General features: G+C 42.0%; 1 protein-coding gene across 3 annotated transcripts in view; it reads left to right on the forward strand.

Moving 5' to 3' along the window:
* Positions 1 to 23,870, forward strand: part of susd1 (sushi domain containing 1) — a 96,066-nt gene that overhangs the window by 46,017 nt on the left and 26,179 nt on the right. For all 3 annotated transcript variants that reach the window (XM_072588098.1, XM_072588099.1, XM_072588100.1), the window contains 7 exons: positions 332 to 511; positions 3,873 to 4,052; positions 5,389 to 5,568; positions 6,430 to 6,609; positions 11,177 to 11,356; positions 15,144 to 15,226; positions 21,266 to 21,452. In XM_072588098.1, coding sequence (XP_072444199.1) covers positions 332 to 511; positions 3,873 to 4,052; positions 5,389 to 5,568; positions 6,430 to 6,609; positions 11,177 to 11,356; positions 15,144 to 15,226; positions 21,266 to 21,452 — 1,170 coding nt within the window. The remainder of the gene's footprint in view (positions 1 to 331; positions 512 to 3,872; positions 4,053 to 5,388; positions 5,569 to 6,429; positions 6,610 to 11,176; positions 11,357 to 15,143; positions 15,227 to 21,265; positions 21,453 to 23,870) is intronic.

The following is a 23,870-nucleotide window of genomic DNA, read 5'->3' on the forward strand; positions in this document are numbered from 1 at the left end:
GGCTATGAGTGATTTCATGTCCCTTTGTGGATATATGTTTGTAGTTTAAAGCAAAACTGCATTGTTGGAGAAACCATATTTCAGAAGAGATATTGAAGCTCTGTCTATGTGTTCAGAGGACTATTACAAATCCCTAGATACTTTTCACTGGTCAATTGTTCCTCCCAGAGTCCAGACCACACTTTCTCCTTAAACAAATGTTATTCATTGTCTTCTCTGAATCTTCCTTTTTGGAAATTGGTTGATATAGAGATTTGGTTTCTGGTTTGAAAATGCATCATCAATACACAGACAAGTACATGAAACTGACTTTGAGTTTGTCTCTCCTCAGCTGTTGATTGTGGATCACCACCATCTTTATTGAACACACTGTCCCATCGACCAGTCAATACAACCTATGGAAGTATAGTTGTGTACCAGTGCCAGGATGGTTATGTCCCTGTGAGAGGAAATGGCACATCAGTCTGCTCTGCCCAGGGACAGTGGGAAGGAGCAAACCTGGAATGTGAAGGTCAGTGCTCCATAGAGTCAGAGACATAGAGATGTGGACAGCACGGTGGCACAGTGGATAGCAATGCTGCCTCACAGCGCCAGAGATCCAGGTTCAATTCCCGCCTCAGGCGACTGACTGTGTGGAGTTTGCACATTCTCCCCGTGTCTGCATGGGTTTCCTCCGGGTGCTCCGGTTTCCTCCCACAGTCCAAAAAAATATGCAAGTGAGGTGAATTGGCCATGTGAATTGGCCATGCTAAATTGCCCGTAGTGTTAGGTGAAGGGGTAAAGGTAGGGGAATGGGTCTGGGTGGGTTGCGCTTTGGCAGGTCAATGTGGACTTGTTGGGCTGAGGGCCTGTTTCCACACTGTAAGTAATCTAATCTAATTGGAATTAGATGCACAGCACTGTAACATACCCCTCGTTACAGTGTAGGCAGACTGTAACTCATCCATGCTGACCAGATATCCCAACACAATCTAGTCTAATTTGCCAGCACCCGGCCCATATCCCTCCAAACCCTTCCTATTCATATACCCATCCAAATGCATCTTAAATGTTGCAATTGTACCAGCCTCCACCACATCCTCTGGCAGCTCATTCCATACACGTACCACCCTCTGTGTGAAAACATTGCCCTTTAGGTCTCTTTTACATCTTACCCCTCTCATCCTAAACCTATGCCCTCTAGTTCTGGACTCTCCCACCCCAGGGAAGAGACTTTGTCTATTTATCCTATCCATGATTTTATAAACCTCTATAAGGTCACCCCTCAACCTCCGCTCCAGGGAATACAGCCCTAGCCTGTTTAACCTCACCCTGTAGCTCAAATCCTCCAACCCTGGCAACATTCTTGTAAATCTTTTCTGAGCCCCTTCAAGTTTCACAACATCTTTCTGATAGGAAGGAGACCAGAATGTCACACAATATTCCAACAGTGGCCTAACCAATGTCCCATACAGCCGCAACATGACCTCCCAACTCCTGTACTCAATACTTTGACTAATAAAGGAAAGTATACCAAACGCCACCTTCACTGTGCTATCTACCCGCGACTCCACTTTCAAGGAGCTATGAACCAGCACTCCAAGGTCTCTTTGTTCATCAACACTCCCCAGGACCTTACCATTAAGTGTATAAGTCCTGCTAAGATTTGCTTTCCCAAAATGCAAACCCTTGCATTTATCTAAATTAAACTCCATCTGCCACTTTAACCAAAGACAATACATTTGTAAACTGAATCAACATGGCAAAAATTTCCCAGGCAAAATTGCATTGTGATTTTTTTCCATTGGATTATATTGACATGTTTCTGCACCATATATTCTACCAGCCCTTGTCCATGCTGATTCTTATACTTCACTTGAACCTCCTCTCACCTCTCCTCGTGTAGCTCTCTATGTATAGCTGTTCCTTCTCCCTTGTGTAAGTTTGTTGCTCTCTGTTAAATGCATGTATACTGTTCACCTCAATGATATTCCACTTTCTAGAGTGTCAGCACTCTGAGTAAGAAGGATTTCCAGACTCAGCAAACCAATCACTATCTGAAGACCCGTGTACACGTTATTTTCGCTCCAGCAAAGTGGTGACTGATGGAGATGAGTTGACTGCATATGGAGGCAGCTAGGCCTATGGCTGCAATGGAGATGAACAGATGGCCTGGCTGATGAGGCTATACCATCTATCTATGATTAATGGGATTGGGCAGTTTGTTATTTTGTTACAAGATTTTAAAAAGTCCAAAAAGGAAATGGGATGGTATCTTTGGAAGTGCTCTTTTGGGGACAACCCCAATGTGATCGTGCTTTCACTTTCCACATGGAATTTAAAAATGCTCCCTCCATTCTCCTCACACCCCTCCATAATACCACCAAGCCCTCCCTGTCCAATGCCTCTTACTTATCTGGGTCCAGGATTTCACCAGGATCTTCATTCTGGCATGTTGCAATACCGGCAACCCCCACTACCGACCTCTGGCGCTGCCAGGACTGATGGAGTTACTGGCTGGTCTGATTGATGGGTACTTCCTGAGAGTAGCTGTAGTGATTGTAACGAGGTCAGCTAGCTGAACAATCAGCCAGCCCTGGCTGACAAATCTAAATAGGACTGTCAGAGATTCTGACAGTCTGAGTGCTGACTCTGAAGAGGCTGTGCTAGAGTCAAGGACACTCCACGTGTAAGTAAAGGGTGACTTGGGGAAGGCATACAAACATCTGTGGAGTTATTTCAGTGGTGCTCCCTCCCAGTGAGAGGCAGAAGTCAACTCTGCACTAATGGCATTTCATGGCAACAGGTTAAGCTTCTTATAAGTCTGTCGGCTGTCTGACAACATTTCTTCAGGGGCCCCATAAATGTCTGCCTTTGGTCTCGCCACTTGTGTAGGAAACACCCTTCACTTTTATATTTTATTCCCCTTGTAATAAATCACAATGTTCAATTTATCTCCCTAATCACTTGCTATATCTGCATACTAACTTCTTGTGATTCGTTTATCTGGGCACCCAGGAGAAATATGGGAATATGAGCAGGAGGAGGCCATTCAGTCCATTGAGTTTTCTCCACCATTCAGTACAATAATGGTTCATCATCCTAATCAAAGTTTTTGCACACATGATCCCCATATCCTTTTCTGTCATTGATTCTTAGAAATGTGTCAATTTCTACTTTAAATATAATCAAAAACAGCTCATTGGGGTTGAGAATTCCAAAGGTTCTCTACCCTTAAGTAAAAAAAAATTCTCCTCATCTCAGTTCCAAGTCACTTCACTTATTTGAAAGTTGTTTGAAAATGCTACAATTATCAATCATTGATGATTAGATAGGCATAGACTAATTATAGTCACGGAGTCATAGAGATGTACAGCATGGAAACAGACCCTTCGGTCCAACTCATCCATGCCGACCAGATATCCTAAACTAATCTAGTCCCATCAGATGAAAGCGAATTGGTGGCAGCAAGCTACCTCAGCCAGTACTCTGTTAGAAAGCTGTTCATGCGCCAGGTGTGCTGAGGTGCTAGTAGTGGTAATTAAGGTAAATATCACAACACCTTGTCAACACTTTCTGAAAATTTTAGTTCAGCACATCCACAGATTTCCCTTTACCTGCACTGCTTGTTAATTCCTTGAAAAAAATTCCATTACATTAGTAAAACATGATCTCCCTTTCACAAAACTATTTTGACATTGTCTAATTGCATTGAGATTTTCAAAGAACACTGCTACATCCTCTTTCATGAAAGATTCCAACAATTTTTTTTTGCTGTGAGTCATGCAAGCCTTCATTAGTTGGAATGGAGTGAAGATGGTTTGGAGAATGTTAGAAATGTAACAATACATAAATTATTTAAATCAACCTAATTTCTGTTTGTTTCTCCTCAGCTGTTGACTGTGGTTCACCGCAAGGTTTTGTGAATACAGTGTCCTATCCACCGGTCAACACAACCTATGGTCATACAGTGATGTACCAGTGCCAGGTTGGCTATTTTCATGTGAGAGGAAACAATGCATCAGTCTGTTCTGCCCAGGGGCAGTGGGAAGGAGCAAACCTGGAATGTGAAGGTCAGTGTTTTGGAGTATTACCAAACATACATTGAACATAGAAATGATATTCCTGCACTGACTGCATCAAGGTTTTCCTTGCATCAACTTTCTCTTTCACCTGAATCAAACCTCAATATAATCCCACCATCCATTCATTTCATTGTATTCACTCATTGCATTTCCATGCAGGAAATCTGATGTTCTCATTTGCAGCACTTCCATATCGAGCTGGTAAGTTTGTTGGCCAAATGAGAATCTGATCTAATGGAGTTGGGCATTTATAACTAGGGAGTTGGAGATATGGTGACAATAGGTTTTCCACCTCTGTACAAAGCCCAGGTTAGAGTTTACCCGAAAGTACTATGCACAGTTTTGGAATCTGCATTTTAAGGAGGCTATGTTGATCATTTCACCAATTTACTAGTATGCTACCAGAGCTGTGAGGATCAGATCAGTGAAGCAGAAGGAGCATAATCTAATTTTATTTACTGTGGAATACATGAAGTTGAGGGTTTATTTGATTGAGGTTTTTAGTAACAAATTGTAATGAATCAATAGCATGGATGGAGAGAAACATTTTCCAGTGGTGGAGGTTTCTAGGACAAGGGGATGTGACTTTAAAATCAGTGCTGGATCTTCCAGAATATCTCTACAAGCATAACTTGGGAAAGGTGTTGGACTCTCATACAAAAAGCAGTCAATGGTACTGTCATTTAAAATTTTAAATCTTCAATGAATAGTTTTTTCATTGCCAGGCTGTCAAGGGATATGGCAGGTGCATGGATTTGTATTACAGATCTTATTGAAAGGGAAAACCACTGAACAAATATACACTTTGCTTTGTCAGTCATTATGTTCTTAGTAAATATTTGGAGTATTTTGTTTTGAATTGGTTTCAGCATTCAAATAGTTCATCATTAATCACTTTACATGCTACCTTGTCATGAAAAATATTGACAGAAAAGGAGTTCTGTTCCACACAATGCAATTCTTAATGCAATTTATTTATATTGGAAGAAGCTGTCTTGAGGAGCTGAGTAGCCTACTCTTGACTCTGTGCTATAGTATTGGAGATGTTCTTTGAGGGGGACCATTCAAATGAGGATCTGGCCAACGGTTCAGTTGGATATTTAGAATGTCCTGATTCTTTCCAATCAAAAGTAGTGAGATTCTCTCTGGTCAAGATTTGCCCTCAACCGAGGATACGGACTTGGATATTCATCTCTTTTTGTGGGTGTGTGTGTTTTGCTTGGTGTTGCATAGATCTGATTTGGACATTCCACCTTCTGTTAATCTGAATTTCATCAATACCTGGAAAAGTAAATTAAGCTAACTTGCACTTATCTCTCCTCAGCTGTTGACTGTGGATCACCACCAGCTTTACTGAATGCATTGTCCTATCCAAAAGTTGACACAACCTATGGAAGTGCAGTCGTCTACCAGTGCCAGGTTGGCTATGTCCCAGTGAGAGGAAATGACACATCAGTCTGCTCTGCCCAGGGACAGTGGGAAGGGGCAAACCTGGAATGTGAAGGTTGGTGTTCCAGAATGTTTTCTAAGCCTGACTCAAACAAGTGGAAAACAATATGTCTCAGCAGTCCCTGCTTTTATTGATCCTTCACAAATCCTGTTCAACACTTGCCTATTGTTTCAGATACTCAAGGTGGCATTGATCTGAGGAAAATCTTGGGGTGGGATTTAGTTGACCCAAGGGATCTCCACCATAGGTTGGGGAACTATTATATGGGCATTTATGTGGGCACCTTTGGGCCCTGTCCAGGATTCAGGACCCCAATATTGGAAGTCCCTCCTGCTGAGAGCTATTGGTCAAACAGAGGCTGTTTGCACCTCATTGCCAGCAGCTCCACCAGAGATGGTGGCAGCTCCTTTTCTTACAATGCACTCACCTAAGGCATATCCCTTAATCCCTTGAATTTGCTGGTCAATTTGCATATTTTTAGTCATTAACATACCGTTATTTTAACAAGTCAATCCAGTTCAATATGAAAAGATGATGCAACCAGAGCAATAGCTTGCATTCATATAGCACCGTGAAAGTAGGGGACTGGTGACTGAAAGCTTGATTCAAGAGGGAGGTAAAGGGACCTAAGGAAGGTAATGAGGTGGAGAGGTTAAGAAAAGGAATTCCAGAGCATGGGGCCTCTACAGTTGAAGGCATGGCTGGAGTGAAATAAATGGGGAATGCACACAAGAAACCAGAATTGGAGGAGCGCAACGATCTTGGTGGGATATTGGGGCTTAGGGAGTTAGAGAGGAGGCAAGGAGGGATTTGTAAACTAGGTTGCGAGTTTTAAAATAAGTGTAGTTGCTCAGAATAATGAAGTATCATTTCCTAAAGTGCCGATTATAATTCATTTTGTTTTCTTCTCTACAGCTGTAGATTGTGGGATCCCAACTCACGTAACAAATGCACAACCACCATTAGTGAGAGGAACAGTGTATAGAAGCAAAGTCCAGTATGTTTGCAAGACTGGTTATGTAAACAAAGGAGGAAATGGCACATTGAAGTGTTCTGCCCAAGGACAATGGGAAGGAGCTAATTTCACTTGTACAGGTAATTAAGGATCTGTTTGCATAAGACAGACAAAAAGCAAATGGTTGATTGAGGGGACACAATATTTTTAATGCATTATAGTTCATGATAAAATGTGTTGTACATGATATGTTGTCTATTTTGGTGAACATTGAGCGAATAAAATTGTTTCTCAACATTTTTTGATGACATGAATCTTTGCCTTATGGTTAATAGTTAGTGGTGGATTTTTTTTTACACATCTCCTTTAAGGACAGGTTCTGTGCTCCTCCAATTTTAGCCCTTGTGCACCCCTGATTTTGTATTTTTTGGTGGAAACAGGCCATTTGGCACAACAAGTGTTGTTGAGAACAACCCAGATGTTGAGGCACCTTGTGGGCTGATAACCTTTAGTTTAATCCAGACTATCAGTCAGCTGCAGAACAATTTTTGAGTGTCTGAGTCATAACTAGCATTTTATTTGACTTGACTATACACGACCTAGAATCTTGTTGATACATATTTTGAATGATCATCAAGGTGGGTCAGCTGTCGAGCTTTTTTACATGCTGTTGCAGTGGGACTGTAATTGTCAGCCTTAGTTCAGTGGCTAACACCCTCCTCTCTGTGAAAAACTGAGGATTGTGCATAGAAGTGAAGAATCGCACTGCAATTATATAGAGAATTGGCAAGCCTGCACGTGGAGTATTGTATAAGGTTTTGGCTTCCTTACCCAAGAATGGATTTACTTGCCAGAGAGAGGAAGTGTAGTGGAGATTCACCAGACTTATCACTGGGAAGGAAGGATTGTTTTGTGAGGAAAGATTGAGGAGACTGGGCCTATATTCTCTTGAGTTTAGATGAATGGTTGGTGACCTCATTGAAACTGACAATCATCTTTAGGGCCTGGTAGAATAGGTGCAGGAAGGATGTTTCCACTGGCTGGGACAGATCAGGTCTCAGAATAAGGGACGGGCCTCCCAGACTGAGGAATTCCTAATCCTGGAGGGCTGTGGAAACTCAGTCACTCAGCATGATCAATACCAAGCGTGATCAATTTCTAGATATTAAAGGTAGCAAGAAAAATGGAGATGGCCACTTCCTGCTCCTATTTCCTATGGTTCTGTGTTCCTATAAATTTCTGAATTATGGTTGGCCTACTTTTGAAAGGATATTATTAAACTGGAAAGAGTGCAGAAAGGTTTACTAGGATGCTACCCAGACTGGAAGGTTTGAGTCATAAGGTGAGGTTGCATAGGCTGGGACTTCTCTCCATGGGGGATAAGAGACTGAAGGGTGACCTTTATAGAGGTGTATAACATCCAGAGAGGCATAGATAAGATAGATAGCCAATAGCTTTTCCTCATGGTAGGGGAGTCTAAAACTAGAGGTGAGATGGGAGAGTTACAAAGGAATCCAGAGGGACAATCTTTTCACAGATGTTGGTAAGTGTCAGGAACAGGCTGCTACAGATAGTGGTGGAAGCCAGTACAATGTTGTCATTTAAGAAATAGACAGCTACATGAATGGGTTAGCTGTGGAGGGATATGGACCAAATGCTGGCAAATGGAACTAGATTAATTGTGAAAGCAGGTGGCATGGGCAAGTTGGCTGAAGGGCTTGTTTCCATGTTGTAGACCTCTATGACTCTAGTTCACAGTCCAGAGATTTTGTCCCAAGCATCAAGCTAACACTCAGTGCAGTAATCAAGACATGTTGCAATATTTCAGGTGCCATCTTTCACATGAGTATCTGTCCACCCTCTCAGATTGATGTAAGAGACAGAACATAGAACAATACAGTGCAGAGCAGGCCCTTCAGCCCTCGATGTTGCGCTGATGTGTGAACTATTCCCAGCTCGTCCCCCTACACTATCCCATTATCATCCATGGCTTATCCAAGAATTGTTTAAATCTCCCTAATGTGGCTGAGTTAACTACATTGGCAGGTAGGGCATTCCACACCCTTACCACTCTCTGAGGAAAGAACCTGCCTCTGACATCTGTCTTAAATCTATCACCCCTCATTTTGTAGTTATGCCCCCTCGTACAAGCTGACGTCATCATCCTAGGAAAAAGTCTTTCACTGTCTACCCTATCTAATCCACTGATCATCTTGTATGTCTCTATCAAATCCCCTCTTAGCCTTCTTCTTTCCAATGAGAACAGACCTAAGTCTCTCAGCCTTTCCTCAGAAGATCTTCCTTCCAGACCAGGCAACATCCTGGTAAATCTCCTCTGCACCTTTTCCAATGCTTCCACATCCTTCCTGAAATATGGTGACCAGAACTGTACACAGTATTCCAAGTGTGGCCGCATTAGCGTTTTGTATAGTTGCAGCATGATATTGCTCACTAGGCACTTTGTAGAAGACAGTAGGAGATCCCCCAGCACCTGACCAATATTCACCCTTCAACTAAGATTATGATGTTATTATCAGATTGTTTGTAAACGTGTCTGTTCACCAGTTGACTGCCGTGTTTCCTATATAACGACTGACTACACTTCAAAATAACTGTAGAGCAGTTCTAAGTTGTGAAAACTTGTATGTCTTTTTGTAACAATTCATAACGTGATGATGTTTAAATTAGCGTTGTAGTACCGCAGAAGACAGCAACTTGATAAAACATCTTTTAAACAAAACATGACTATCGGTATGATATATGTGGCAAGATGATACAAGCATTTAGCCCATATCCTGCCAAAACAATGCACTACTAAATCTGTCAGTGAGCTAACTCCCATCAGGCCTAAGCTTGTAGTATTTTGCTTCTCCCTGTCATGCAACCATGCATATCAGCAAGGGGGTGAGATATTAGAATGTTACAGAAATGGCTGAACATGGAGAGTAATGCACTTGGTCAGAACAAACAAGGAAAGGGAATTCTTGATGAACGGCAGGTCACTGGGAAGCACCAAGGATTGGAAAGGCCTTGGTGTGCCTTTACACCAGTTCAGGGTAAAATAGTTGAGGCTTATAAGGTACTAGCCTTGGTTCATCAAGACGTAGAGTTTAAGGGCATGGAAGTGATGCTGGAACTGTATAGAATGTTGGTTAGGCCACAGCTAGACTATTGTGCGCAGTTCTGGAATCCACATTATAGGAGGCATGTGATACCACTGGAGAGGGTGCAGAGGAAATTTACCAGGATGTTGTCTGGGTTGGACAGTTTCAGCTATGAGATTGGATGGATTAGGGTTGTTTTCCTTAGAGCACTAGAAATTGACAGGGATATGATTTGGCATGTTAAAAATTTTTTTTTTAATTTGAGGGACATAGCTAGGGTAGACATGAAGAAACTTTTCCCTTTGATGGAGTGATCAGTGTTCAGGGTCATAGATTTATGGAAAAGGAACAGACGGTTTAGAGAGGATGTGAGGGAGTATGTTTTTACCCAGAGGGTGGTGGGAATGTGGAACTCACTGTCTGTGAGGATGGTAGAAGCAGAAAGCCTAAGAGCATTTAACAAGTATTTTGATGTACACTGGAAATACCAAGGCATACAAGGCTATGAATGAAGTGCTGGGAAACGGGATTAGAATAGTTAGCTGGTTGTTTTTGACCAGCGTGGACAGGATGGACTGGAGGACCTTTTTCTGTGCTGCTGCAGATCTCTATTACTCTATGGAGTCTAAGTGATACAGCTGAGAAAGTGGTCATTTGGCCTAAAACATGTGTGCCAGCTCTTTGACAGAGTTATCAAATGATTCCACTCCCACAGCCCTATAAATTTTATGTCTGAAGTGTTTGATTAACTCAACGTTTTAATTGTTGCCATTGCATCTGCTTCCACCTCCTTTTCAGGTAAGACATTGCAGATCACAAAAACTCGCTGCATTAAAAAAAAATTTCCTCATGATACTTTTGATCCTTCTGCCATTTGCTATAAATACGTGTCCTCTGATTATCAACTCCTCTGCTGGTACACATTATAACTCAATATGGATTTGGTCTGCTGAAAGTGAAGACAGATATTGGTGGGTCAAAGGTGGGATCAGTTATAAAGGGGGTGATGGTTGGCAAGAGAAACACATGCCTGCAATCATTGGCAATTGTCAAGGTGAAAATTAAATTGGGTGGAGGTCTTCACCTGAGCACTAATACTCTGAATGCACCTTATCCTACAATTCAGTTGCACAAATGCTAATTTTCTCTCTTTGTTTCTCACAGAAGCTATACTTTGCTTCCATCTCTGCTCTCCACCCAGCCCTAGCCCCCAAATAAAAGAATGATTTGACCCATTTTTTCTGACATTGTAGTTCCAATTGTTACCGATTTATCATCTTGCCCCTGCTACACCACACTGAAGATTGCCAACTCTGATTGAACAAATTCCCGAAGGTGCTACCATAACATCCAATGTCCAATTGATCTACCCAGACAAAGGATCTTTTCTTCTTCGCCTCAAATATTTTTTAGAACCATTATACAAAAGTGTGGATACAAAATTTTTATAAAAAATGCTTTTCTTTTTAACTGTCCCCATGTTTTTTCTCCTGGATTGCAATATTAGAATTGGGATATGGTCCACTGTAATGGATGAAAATATGCAATGCAACTGAAGAAACCCTGACTGAGCTGGGACTGTTGTAAGATTTCTCTTTTGCAGATATTGACTGTGGGAGCCCACCAGTTGTCCCACATACAGATCTGCTCCAGTACCATAGTACAAGGCGTGGGAGCATTGTCCACTATAGCTGCAGGGATGGATTTTATACTTTGTCAGGAAATAATACATCTGTCTGCACAGAAAGAGGACAATGGCAAGATGTAACATTGCTGTGCAAAGGTAATGTTCTTTTAAATTTAACACCATTGCTATGAATTCCATTTAATAAAAAAGTCGGGACTAAAATTTTGCATTGACGTACTCTTAACGAATATCTTGATGCAACTCATTTGAGCTTCTGTTTGCTACTGAAAGAAAGCTAGGTAAAAACAATGACTGCAGATGCTGGAAACCAGATTCTGGATTAGTGGTGCTGAAAGAGCACAGCAGTTCAGGCAGCATCCAAGGAGCTTCGAAATCGACGTTTCGGGCAAAAGCCCAGAAAGCTGTTTATCAAATTGCATTATAACAAGTGAGAAATCTGACACAAATGGATATAAATGCATTTGTTATGAATATTGCACAGAGCAAGTTTAACTTGAGTGTTTTTAGATAGCCCTGGAGTTCTAATAGAGCAGAAATATTTTGAACAGATCTCAGATCATGTCAGTGTTGTTGACAGAAGGTAGTCAACGCCTATGTCAGTAAATGTCAATAAACTTTATTAAATGTCAACTACATATAAGAGATGGTATGAAAAACTGTTTTTGGACCATTATGCACTTTGGTTCCATGCAATCAGAAGTTATTGTGATATAGAGCCTTATGCACCTTCTCAAATCCTATTATTAGAGTAAACATATAGTTAAATGTTCTTTCCAAGCTGTTCCAATAAACTCATAAACTTGTGAATGATTTAAAGTTTTGGTTCAACTCCTGTCTCCTTCCTGCTCCAAGTTCTCTTGTGCCTGAGGCGTCCATATCCAACAGTGTTCACTGTTGGTTTGGAGGATGCATAGGAGGCGTGTGCTCCAGGATGGCTTCCTTGGAAGGTGAACACATTGATAAATTAGGACAGCAGCTTCTCAGCATGGCTGGTTCCTGGCCAGGAATGCCTCTCTCCTGGCTCTCATAAACCTTTGTACTTTTGGACGGGCAAACTGATGAGGGTCCCTGCCAGCACGTGTTTTTATTTCCCATCTTGGTAAAGACCTCCAAACTGCACAAGTCTATAAATCACTGTGGCCAATGTCTTGCTGTCCCGCTGTGATGGACTTTTCCTGTGTTTAGTCAATGTGCGTCTGTCCTTCCCATGGTCAGATCGTTGAGCTGACTGTCCTCCATCACTAGGTGAAAGTGAGGACTGCAGATGCTGGTGATTAGAGTCAAGGTTAGAGTGGTGCAGGAAACTGATGAAGGGCTCCTGCCCAAAATGTCGATTTTCCTGCTCCTTGGATGCCGCCTGACCTGCTGTGCATTTACAGCATCACTCTAATCTTGTCCTCCATCACTAGCTGCTCTATTCTCTGAGTAAGCTCCTTGAAAGGCTCTCTATGTTGCTTCCTAATGTTTCTATGAGTGCAGTTGATCTTTAACTCCACTAGTTTGATCCCAGCTGTTCACCCTTTCATTCTGAACAGTAAGGGAGTGGTAATGCAAGTCAATCACATGAAAGCACACAACTTATAAGCACCATTCTTGCCATCTTTCACTGCCCTGAATTTTATAGCCTATGACAAAACAACTGTGCTACCCACAGATATTTAGCAATGACTTCCCCCTCATATGATGATAACATAAATCTGGTGCAGTAGCAATGATATTGGTAAGCAATCAATCAACTTTAGAAATTCACACAGCAAACCAAGGCATTAAACGCAAGTATTAATTTGCTTTCAATTTAAATTTTCAGACAGGGAATAAATGATTGATTGGATCAAGAACCATAACTCTTTAAACAGCATTTTTAAATACAAGGAATTTCTTATCGTAGTACCTCAATATAGGGTTGCGTGGTGGCTCAGTGGTTAGCTCTGTTGCCTCACAGCACCTGGGTTTGATTCCTCCCTTGGACAACTGTCTGTGCGGAGTTTGCACATTTTCCCCACGTCTGCATGGGTTACCTGCTACCAATAGCCTGCATGGTGCTCTGGTTTCCTGCCACAATCCAAAGATGTGCAGGCTAGGTGGATTTGCCATGCTAAATTGCCCATCATGGCCAGGGATGGTGCAGGCTAGGTGGACTAGCCAGAGGAAATGCAGGGTTACGTGGATAGGATAGGAGGTGGATATGGGTGGGATGCTTTTTGGACGGTCTGTGTGGATTTGATGGGTCAAATCCTTACTGTAGGAATTTTAGGATTCTATTTAAAAAGTATGAAATGCAGTAAGCATATGTAAATGCTTAGCAGTAATTTTAAAACAAAAAATCTTATTCAATAAGGCATACTTTTTTCAAAGACTTTTAGAGGGAGACAAAGGCTGGAATTTAATGCATCCCCAGTGGCAGTCTGGAAGTGGGAGCGTTGGTTTAGAAAGTGTAGGATAGGACCCTCACCATTTTTCTGCCTTTTCGTAATGAAATAAGGGGCAGGAAGACTCATAGGCATTGTTCCTGTTCGATCCTAGTTAAAAAAAGAGAGACACACCATAAGGGAAGTCTGGCAAGGGTTTGTTTATCAGGAAAGGGGTTTGGGGATATGTGGGGATAGGGGAACTTCTTGTTTAATAGACTCCAGTATCTGACTGAGGTTCTGGTATCAGGGAGGCCCCACTGAGTGCCACCCTGGTAGCTTCACCTCTGAACCCCCCCATTTCTGTTCTGTCCTCAGTGATGATATCCTCCCTGATACACTCATCCTGCTACCAATGGCCTGGGATTCTCCGCAATCCTGGGCCTTTGGTGTTGACATTGCCAGTTGTTGCTGTCACACCACATCTGACTGGCAGACAGCTCTCTCGGTTGGGATTCATGGGCCTAGAATCCTATATTCCAGTGAAGGCCCACCTCTGGCCAGCTGGGTACCTGATGGACACTTAATATGGTGGCCCTTCCTCAACAAAGTGACAAATCTCCCTGTTGTCAATATTAAATACAACTCTAAAGGTTTAAGGGTGAAGGTTTTCATCAGTTCAGTGACTTCTACTTGATTATGCATTGAAGGAACCAGTCGCCTGATGTTTCTCTCAGATTTGGTGAAGTAATGGCAGTGGATGATGACAATTTCACCATCGTTCTCATTATAGAACTGGAGGCATTGGTTTGCAGCTGATCTCTGACCTTGAGAGTTCCTCCTTTTGAACTGTGTTTGACAGTAGCTCTTGGGTTCTAGGAAGACTTGAGCTTGTTGTAGTCAGAAAGAGACTGAACCAGTCATAAGCCACAATCCAATTTGTTTTAGTGAAGCACATTAAAATAATTATTGAGAATCTAATGATGTTTTTGCCAAATATGCAAGATGTCAGAGAAACATTACTGAGACAATTTAGACAGATCATCTAAGGTTATACTTTGGCTAAATTAGGAAGTGAAAGGAAGGGCCAATTGCTTCTCTTTGCTTTAATCAATACAACCATTAAGGTAATTGTAACTTAATGGCTGCTATATCTGGTTGAAGTCACAGAAAATGTAAGCATTTAGAAATGTTACAAAATTAAAGAATCTTTTATTTTGGAATTTAAATGTCGATCACCACTTCAATTCTGTCTCAGGAAAATAATGCAAAACAAAAATTGGTTACTGAATATAATCCATTCCTTAATAATTGTGTTCAAATTGTTGATTTCTTCAACTGTTTTATGTTGATAATTATTGTTAATTAATTGAACTGACACTAAACTGCCAATAATAATATAATTTCTTGAAGATGATATTCTAGACTATGTTATAATCCAATGCAGAATTCTGTAGCTGGCCTATAATACAGGTTTGCAGAGAGTTTAATGTCTGTCATCTTCCAGGTTATGTTATATACAGTAATTTGGGTTGAAATAAGTTACACTATGGATCTTCTTTTGTCTTTCATAGCTAATGATTTTATTCTGTTTAATGAATCCTGCTTGAAGTGGAGAAGGGACAGCACTGGATCCAGATCTGAGGACATATATTTAGTAAGTGAGAATGCAAAATACCTTGGTGTCTGTCCTGTTAATGTTTTAGATTAAGTGCCCTTGAATTTTATCAGGAGGAGAGTGTCTCAATGAGCACAGTAAGTGGATTTCTTACACCCCCCCCCCCCCTCTAAACTTTGCAGTTCCAATTACTGCAGATGATACAAGTTGCTGGAGAACTGGGCAGGTGACAACATACCTTGATCGACATCCTGGGATTTTATTGAGTTGTGGATCAGTCTATCTACTTAACTGATGCAGATTTCAGGATTGAAAAACAGTGGAATGGCAGAGAAGGAAATAAGGTGAAATCGAATCAAATCTGATACAGAAAGAGAGAGAAAAACTGGATTGAAAGAGGGGGAGCAGAGTTAGTGAGCTTAAGTGGAGGAAGATTTGAAGGACCTGTAGAAACAATTTACACCTATCAAGAATGAAACCTTTCAGTTTCAATAGTTTCCTTTCTGGATCTCTCAGGATTGAGCCAAGTTCCATCCATAGGATCACTAAACGCTATGGAGCTAGGGAAGTGATTGCTGGGTCTCTTGCTGAGATATTTATATCACCGATAGTCACAGATGAGGTGCCAGGAGACTGGAGGTTGGCTAACGTGGTGCCACTATTTAAGAAAGGTGATAAGAATAGCCAGGGAACTATAGACCAGTGAGCCTGACGTCGGTGGTAGACAAGTTGTTGGAGGGAATATGAGGGACAGGATTTACATGTATTTGGAAAGGCAAGGACTGATTAGGGATAATCAACATAGCTTTCTGCATGGGAAATCATGTCTCACAAACTTGATTGAGGTTTTTAAAGAAGTAACAAAGAGGATTGATGAGAGCAGAGCAGTTGATGTGATCCATATGGACTTCAGTAAGGCGTTCAACAAGGTTCCCCATGGGAGATTGGTTAGCAAGGTTAGATCTCATGGAATACAGGAAAACTAGCCATTTGGATACAGAACTGGCTAATAGTAGAAAATAGAGGGTTGTTTTTAAGTCTGGAGGCCTATGCCACAAGGATCGGTGCTGGATGTGAGCATAAGAGGTATAGTTAGTAAGTTTGCAGATGACACCAAAATTGAAGGTGTAGTGGACAGCGAAGAAGGTTACCTCAGATTACAATGGGATCTTGATCAGATGGGCCAACGGGCTGAGAAGTGGCAGATGGAGTTTAATTTAGATAAATGCGAGGTGCTGCATTTTGGGAAAGCAAATCTTAGCAGGACCTATACACTTAATGGTAAGGTCCTAGGGAGTGTTGCTGAACAAAGAGTCCTTGGAGTGCAGGTTCATAGCTCCTTGAAAGTAGAGTCACAGGTAGATAGGATAATGAAGAAGGCATTTGATATGCTTTCCTTTATTGGTCAGAGTATTGAGTACAGGAGTTGGGAGGTCATGTTGCGGCTGTACAGGACATTGGTTAGAATATTGCATGTAATTCTGGTCTCCTTCCTATTGGAAAGATATTGTGAAACTTGAAAGGGTTCAGAAAAGATTGACAAGGATGTTGCCAAGGTTGGAAGATTTGAGCTATAGGGAGAGGCTGAACAGGCTGGGGCTGTTTTCCCTGGAGTGTCGGAGGCTCAGGGGTGACCTTATAGAAGTTTACAAAATTATGAGAGGCATAGATAGGGTAAATAGGCAAAGTCTTTTCCCTGGAGTCGGGGAGTCCAGAGCTGGAGGGCATAGGTTTAGGGCGAGAGTGGAAAGATATAAAAGAGACCTAAGGGGCAACCTTTCACACAGAGGGTGGTACATGTATGGAATGAGCTGTAGAGGAAGTGGTGGAGGCTGGTATAATTGCAACATTTAAGAGGCATTTGGCTGGGTATATGAATAGGAAGGGTTTGGAGGGATATGGGCCGTGTGCTGGCAGGTGGGACTAGATTGGGTTGGGATATCTCGTTGGCATGGTCAGGTTGGACCGAAGGGTCTGTTTCCATGCTGTACATCTCTATGACTCTAAATATCAGTGTTAGCTTTCTGGAGTGATTTTAATTGGGGCAATTAGTATACATTAAAGTTCCTGCTAATGTGCCTACAAATATAGAGTTGATATCCTTCTGAATATTGATTTATTGTGTCCTAGAGAATGCACCATCCTCCCAACTCTTTCCAAGAATAAAACATTTCAAGATTCCACAGAGTGAGTGATGGTTAATGTAACTTTGAATGGGATGCCAAACTAAACAAATGTTTTATTTATATCATATATTCTCTTTCTTCTTCTTTCTCTCTCTCTCTCTTTCTCTACTGTCCTTGTCATCTTCCTGTATTGATTTGTTAAAACTGCTGCCCCTTGACATCATTATTTATTGGACATAGGATCATGCATGTCAATCATGTCCTGCTCCTAAGTTTCAAATCTGCACTGTCCAATATCCAAGCATAGGTCAGCCACAGTTTCCTGTGATTAAACAGTGGAATGACTAAAGCCATTGTCTTCATCACTTCCCACTTTTAGGGGTGGCATGGTGGCTCAGTGGTTAGCACTGTTGCCTCACAGCGCCAAGGACCCGGTTCGATTCTAGCCTCGGGCAACTGTCTGTGTGGAGCTTGCACATCCTCCCTGTGTCTGCATGGGTTTCCTCTGGGTGCTCCAGTTTCCTCCCATAATCACAAAAGATATGCAGGTCAGGTGAACTGGCCATGCTCAATTGCCCATAGTGTTTGGTGCATTAGTCAGAGGGAAATGGATCTGGGCGGGTTACTCTTCGGAGGGTCAGTATGGACTTGTTGGGCCAAAGGGCCTGTTTTCACACTAGGGAATCTAATCTAATCTAATTTTTAAAAATGTGTCCATGCAAAGAATCCATATACAGCACGGCTACATATTACTTTAATTATTCACTCAAAATTCTGAATCCAGTTCAGCAGACATACTGTGTGCTTTTAAAAACATCTTCCAATGAATCTCTCACAATCCTCCCACCACCAACCCCATCCCGCCTCAGCAATTGCTAATGTTTTCTGTGAAAAATTGAATCAATGTTTGACAATCACTTGGATGTGCTCTTGAAGTACGAAAACCTACAAGACTACAGGCCAAGTTGGAAAGTGAGGTTAGCCTGGATAATTCTAATTGGGCTGGCATGGACAAGATAAATTGAATGGGAGACCTTGGCCCCAAATAATGAAAGAGTTCAGCAGGTAATAGGGAAGACAAATGGAATGCTGGCCTTGTTTTCAAAGAGAAAGGAGGATTCATGTGGGGAGGTTTTGCTGAGACTCTGCAGGGCAGCAGTCAGACCAGAGCTAGAATACTCTGAATAGCTGTGGGCCCTTTAACTCAGGAATGACATACTGGGACATTGGAGCCAAGTTCACTAGGCTGATGCCAGGTATGGAGAGATTGTCTAATGAGGAGAAGTTGAGTAGGTTGGTTGGGATAATGTGAGGCAGCCTTATTGCAACATACAAAAGATTCTTAGGGGACCTAACAGGGTCAGCGCAGAAAGGTTGTTTCCCTTTGTGGGAGAGTCTAGGTCCAGAGGGCATACTCTCTCAATAAGGCTTTTCACATTTAAGACAGATATGAGGAGGAATTTCATCTCTGAGGGTAGTGACTCTGTGGAATTCTTGACTGCAGCAGGCTTTTGAGGCTAAGTAGATATATTCAAGACAGTTGTTTAACCAGTGACAGAATGAAGGGTTATAGGGAAAGAGAAAGAAACTGGAATTGAGGATTGTCAGAGCATCCATGGTCTCACTGAATGGCAGAGCAGACATATTGGGCTGAATGGCCTCTTTCTGCTCCTACATCTTATGGTTTCAAACCGATTGGAATGTTAAGTGATGGTGGGGACATCCTAACCAATGGGGTGCATCCTATCCTGGCTTTTCTGATGGCAGCTTGGGGAAGCACCCTTCCAAAAATTCTTCCACATATCTCTGCAGCACCGATTTCAGTTGTCAGTCAGAGTTTGCTTGTCTGATTTTCATTTGCATGAAACTAGTTTTCAGTGCACTAAATTTAAGAAATACCTGAGATACTTAATAAAAGTGAAACTAATTGATACGGAGCATTAAAAGGTGACCACTAAAGGGCCTTCCTATGATGCACTGGTCGTATCCCTATCCGTGGACGAGGAGACCTGGGTTCAAGTCCCACTTGCTCTTCTGGTGTGTAATAACATGTCTGAACACGCTGATTAGAAAAATAGGTTAAACAAAAAAAAACTTAGTGACCACTTAGGGGACCCTCTTGTGGTGCAGTGGTAGTGTCCCTACCCCTTGACTGGGAGGCCCAGGTTCAATTACTACTTGCTCCAGTGGTGTGTAATAACAACTCTGAGCAGGTTGACTAGAAAAATGGGTTACATTTTAAAAATAAAAATAGGCGATCACTCCTCTTCTTAACTAATTCACAGGATGTGGCCATCACTGCCTAGGACAGCACTTGCTGCCCTTTAGAAAATGGTAGTGAACTGCAACTGGGTAGCATGCTCGGCCATTTCAAAGGCCTGTTAAGAGTCAATCACGTTGTCATATGTGGGCCAGACTGGCTAAGGACTGCAGATTTCTTTCCCTAAAGTGGATTAATGAATCAGATGGTCTTTACGAGAATCAGCAGTTTTACAATCACTGCTACCACATGAATAGTTTAAATTCCCATTTCGTTTCGTTCGGTGCATTATAGTTCACACTCTGTTGTGGTAGAATTTGAACTCTCGGTTAGTCCAAAGCATTGGATTCCTAAATCAATACAATAGCATAACAATAACAGCAAAATACTGCAGACGATGGGGAATTGAAATAAATACAAAGAATGCTGGAGAAACTCAGCGGTTGTGACAGTATCTGAGGAGAGGGAAAAGGAGATAACATTTCGAGTCAGGTTTGACACTCCTTCAGATTGTGCTATGCTACTTTGCAATATGCACTGTGATCAATGAGAAAGGATGCTTTAGAAAGTTGGGGATGGATAACTTGACAAGAGGGGTTACCTGTGAGAGGGTTTGAGCGTACAGCCACATGGTTAAAAAAGCCCATTGATAAATCAGGATTTTTGCTACTGGTCAATGCTACATTATTCATATCAAGCTAAGTACCTGCCAAGTAATTTCAATCATCTCTGCCAGTCTCTTCTGTATTAAAATCCTTCAGAGACAGTTTCCCTTGCCATAATAATAGTTCTCTTAATAATTTGTAAGTCGTTTTAACAGGAAAGTCTTACCAGTGAAAATGATCGTTTGAGTTTTAATCCTTAAGTAAGAGCAATTCTGCAACCAAAATATATTTCAAGACTTTTTAAAACTTTGGCACAATAATCCTGCATTAGATCTCTGGGATCACAGGTTTCCTTTTGTGATTTATTACTTTGCTTATAATACTTGTAGATGAGTGCAACTCCAACAACATTCCAGAAGCTCAACACCATCCAGGACAAAGCAGCCCCATTTGTTTGGCACTCCTTCAACAACAACTGTCTTTATCATTGACAATTCGTAGCAGCAGTGTATACTATCTACTGCAGCTCCTTAGATAACTTCTTCCAAATCCATGGCCTCCAACACTAGAAGGACAAAGACAGCAGATACATGGGTACCTCACCCCTCAGCCCACACACTACCCTGACTTGGAAATGTATCACTGTTGCTTCACTATCACTGGTCAAAATCCTGGAACTTTCTCCCAAACAGCATTGTGGGTGGAACTATCACCATGGACTGTAGCAGTTCAAGATGGCAGCTCAACACCACCTCCTTAAAGGCAATTAGGGATGGGTACTAAATGCTAATGCAGCCAGCGACACACACATCCTGTAAATGAATAAAAAATGTTCTCTTTTCAAGTCACCATCCAGTTTATTTTCATCAGATTTTACTCAATGCATAGGGCTATTATTTATATAGCAGTGTCTGGTAACTCCCACCATTCTTGGCTGAAGTGAAGATGATTGTCTAATTCCCCTTCCAGTCTGTTCTCCTAGAATCCTGTTCCCACCAATCCCTGGTTTCTTTAGACAGTGCATTATTGTACAAAATCTGTTTGCTTTCGACAGGTTCATTAGAACAAATAATTATTTTCTTCCTAGTTTCAGATACAAGGACAGAGAGCCTACCAAAGAGAATTCTTTTCTGAGAGCTCATTTAATTATAGCACAGCAGATGACACCCCAGTTGTGTGTTTGGACCTGCAACCAGGCACTAACTATACAGTGAACGTCACTGCTCTTACAATGCAACATTCTGCTTCTATACAATTATCAACAGCAGTCACTGGTGAGTAACTAACTTCAATGGTCGAGACATTCGTAATGGTGCATTATGCCTTTCTTAACTCTAGACTGACTGTTCTGATGCTCTCCCACATGAATGGTCACATTCCACACTCTGTACATTAAATTTAGACAAAACCCTATGAAAAATTACAACATTGACCTGCAGCTTACTAATGTGTGCTGCCTAACAGACTGATAGCACTCTATTTAAAAAAAACACTAATACTTTTGTATTCAAATCTGTTTGTAGTCTCGTAGTCTGAGGTAATATTTAAGGATTGTGTTGTCATTTCACTTTGACTGAGCAAGCGAATCAGCAATTCATCAGGGCATAGAGCATATGACAACCAGTCATTGCATGATTCAGCTTGCAGCATGTAATGGTGGTAGTACAGTAATGCTTTCCTATATAATAGTTGCTGAACATCTCAAACACATCTGTATACTGAACAACCCTGTAACAGATCTTCAAATAAGTAGAACCCAAGTTCAGTTATGAGCCTTGGTATGAGATCAGTAAATCTGCATAGAACAACAAAAGATTCAATGTTTATTTTTGTGAAGGTTAAATGTGAGAAATACTTTCTAATGAATGAGAACCCAAATCTTGCTGCTTCAAAGCATCTTACAGAATATCCTGTCAGATAGACATTTTCCCTCCCCTTAATGTACAGATAGAGAACCAGTGCTCTGGCACTGGCAATGGCAGTGGCTTTGGGCCCAGAGCTGTGACTTTGGCAGTCGGCCACCAGGCAGTAGGCACACCCAGGCAGAACTCTGGTGGTTGGTGCCATCGTTTCAGCAGCCAGTGGCCTGGAGCTGCACCAGAGCAAGGTTCAGGTAGCTTGTGGTGGAGCGGTGATGGCAAGATGTCAGCATGGAGACACTGGATCGAGAGAGCGAGCCCAGTGCAGAGGGGAGGAAGGTAGAGCCCAGCATGGGTTAGGGGAGGAGATCAAGCCCAGTGCAGAGTTGGGGGGGGGGGGGGGGGATCGAACCCAGTGTGGCCGGGAGGTTGGGGAGGCAGGAGACCGAGCCCAGCATGGGGGCAGGGAGAGAACTAGAGTCTTCTTGGGGAAAGCTCAGCATGGAGCGACTGCAGGCCCTTGGCTAAAGGAAGGTTGTAATTTGGAATTTGTATTTCTTATACTTTATACTGAGAAGAACTGTAATGTTGAACTTTCTTTATTTTTCTACTGTTGACGTAAGATTTTGTACCTGGGTACCTTGTACCTAAGATGGTGGTGTAAATGGTGACATCATACACTTTTCGCTGTACTCCTGTATCCCTGTACTTGAGTACAAATGACAAGAACACCTAATTTTAACTCTAAGTATCAGGAAAAGGTATGTTTAAATGGTTCAATAATTAAGAGTGAGGTGCTTGAATTGTAGCAGCACATAGAGCTAATAGCGAACTGGTGCCATTGATAACAACAGTGACAATGAAGGAGGGCACGAGGGGTCCTCTTCCTGAGAATGTTCATCCTGTAGAAAGGATGGTTTGAACGGTTTAAAGGGATTTTGGTCTTCACAATGTGAGGTTGGTCAGGAGGCTGTCTCAGTTGAAAATGTGGCCAGAGAGAGTTCCAGAAGGGAGCTGGCAATCAGAACAGATGGTACCAGTCAAGGCAGGTCTTTAACACAAATGAAATCTGTTCAGGAAGAGAAAGGCAGATAGCACCTACCGTGTCAAAGGAAGAAGGGACAGCAGCTGATTTCAAAGCAGCAAAGTATAGGCTAATGCAGTTGCTGTGCGCCGGTGTGACTAGCTTCAAGTGTAATCCAATGCTATAGGTTTGAAAACCTTCGAACCTTGCAAGAAAAATAACCTTATCTGCTCATATGTTGGAAGGGAAACAGTGGTGTTTGGTGACTGGTTTGAGAATTGCTTTTAGCAGGACGTAAGGACTTAGTTGATAAAAAATAACTTGCTGTTCAAGGTTCTGCTTATCCTTGATAATGCACCTGGCCATCCACCCACCCTCTCATCCAGACACTGAGCTTTTGTTTATATCTCCAAATACGAGCTCATTCATGCAGCCGGTGCACCAGAAGGTCATTGCAACCTTCAAAGCTGATGATAGCCTTGGAAGTTTCAGCTGCATTCCCAAGTTTGTGTAAAGAAACCTTTCAACCACTGCGTGTCACTGTCAGAAAGGATTCAACATAGTGACATCGAGAGGGATAATTAAAGGCTCATGGGACGAGGTTAGAAAATTAACTATTAATTCCTGCTAGGACACGTCGGGCCCAAGGCTAGGAACATTTCACAGGGTTCCTCGCTAGAGATATTGAAGGAGCCAAGGTTGGTCACTAATCAGAGCGAGCAGGAGGACAGCGATTTGAGGACCTGACCACAGGAGTTGCTTCAGTCTCATCGTGTGGAACTCTCTGCTGAAGAATTGACAGGGCTGAT

The sequence above is a fragment of the Chiloscyllium punctatum genome, chromosome 2, assembly GCF_047496795.1.
Source record: "Chiloscyllium punctatum isolate Juve2018m chromosome 2, sChiPun1.3, whole genome shotgun sequence".
NCBI lineage: Eukaryota > Metazoa > Chordata > Chondrichthyes > Orectolobiformes > Hemiscylliidae > Chiloscyllium > Chiloscyllium punctatum.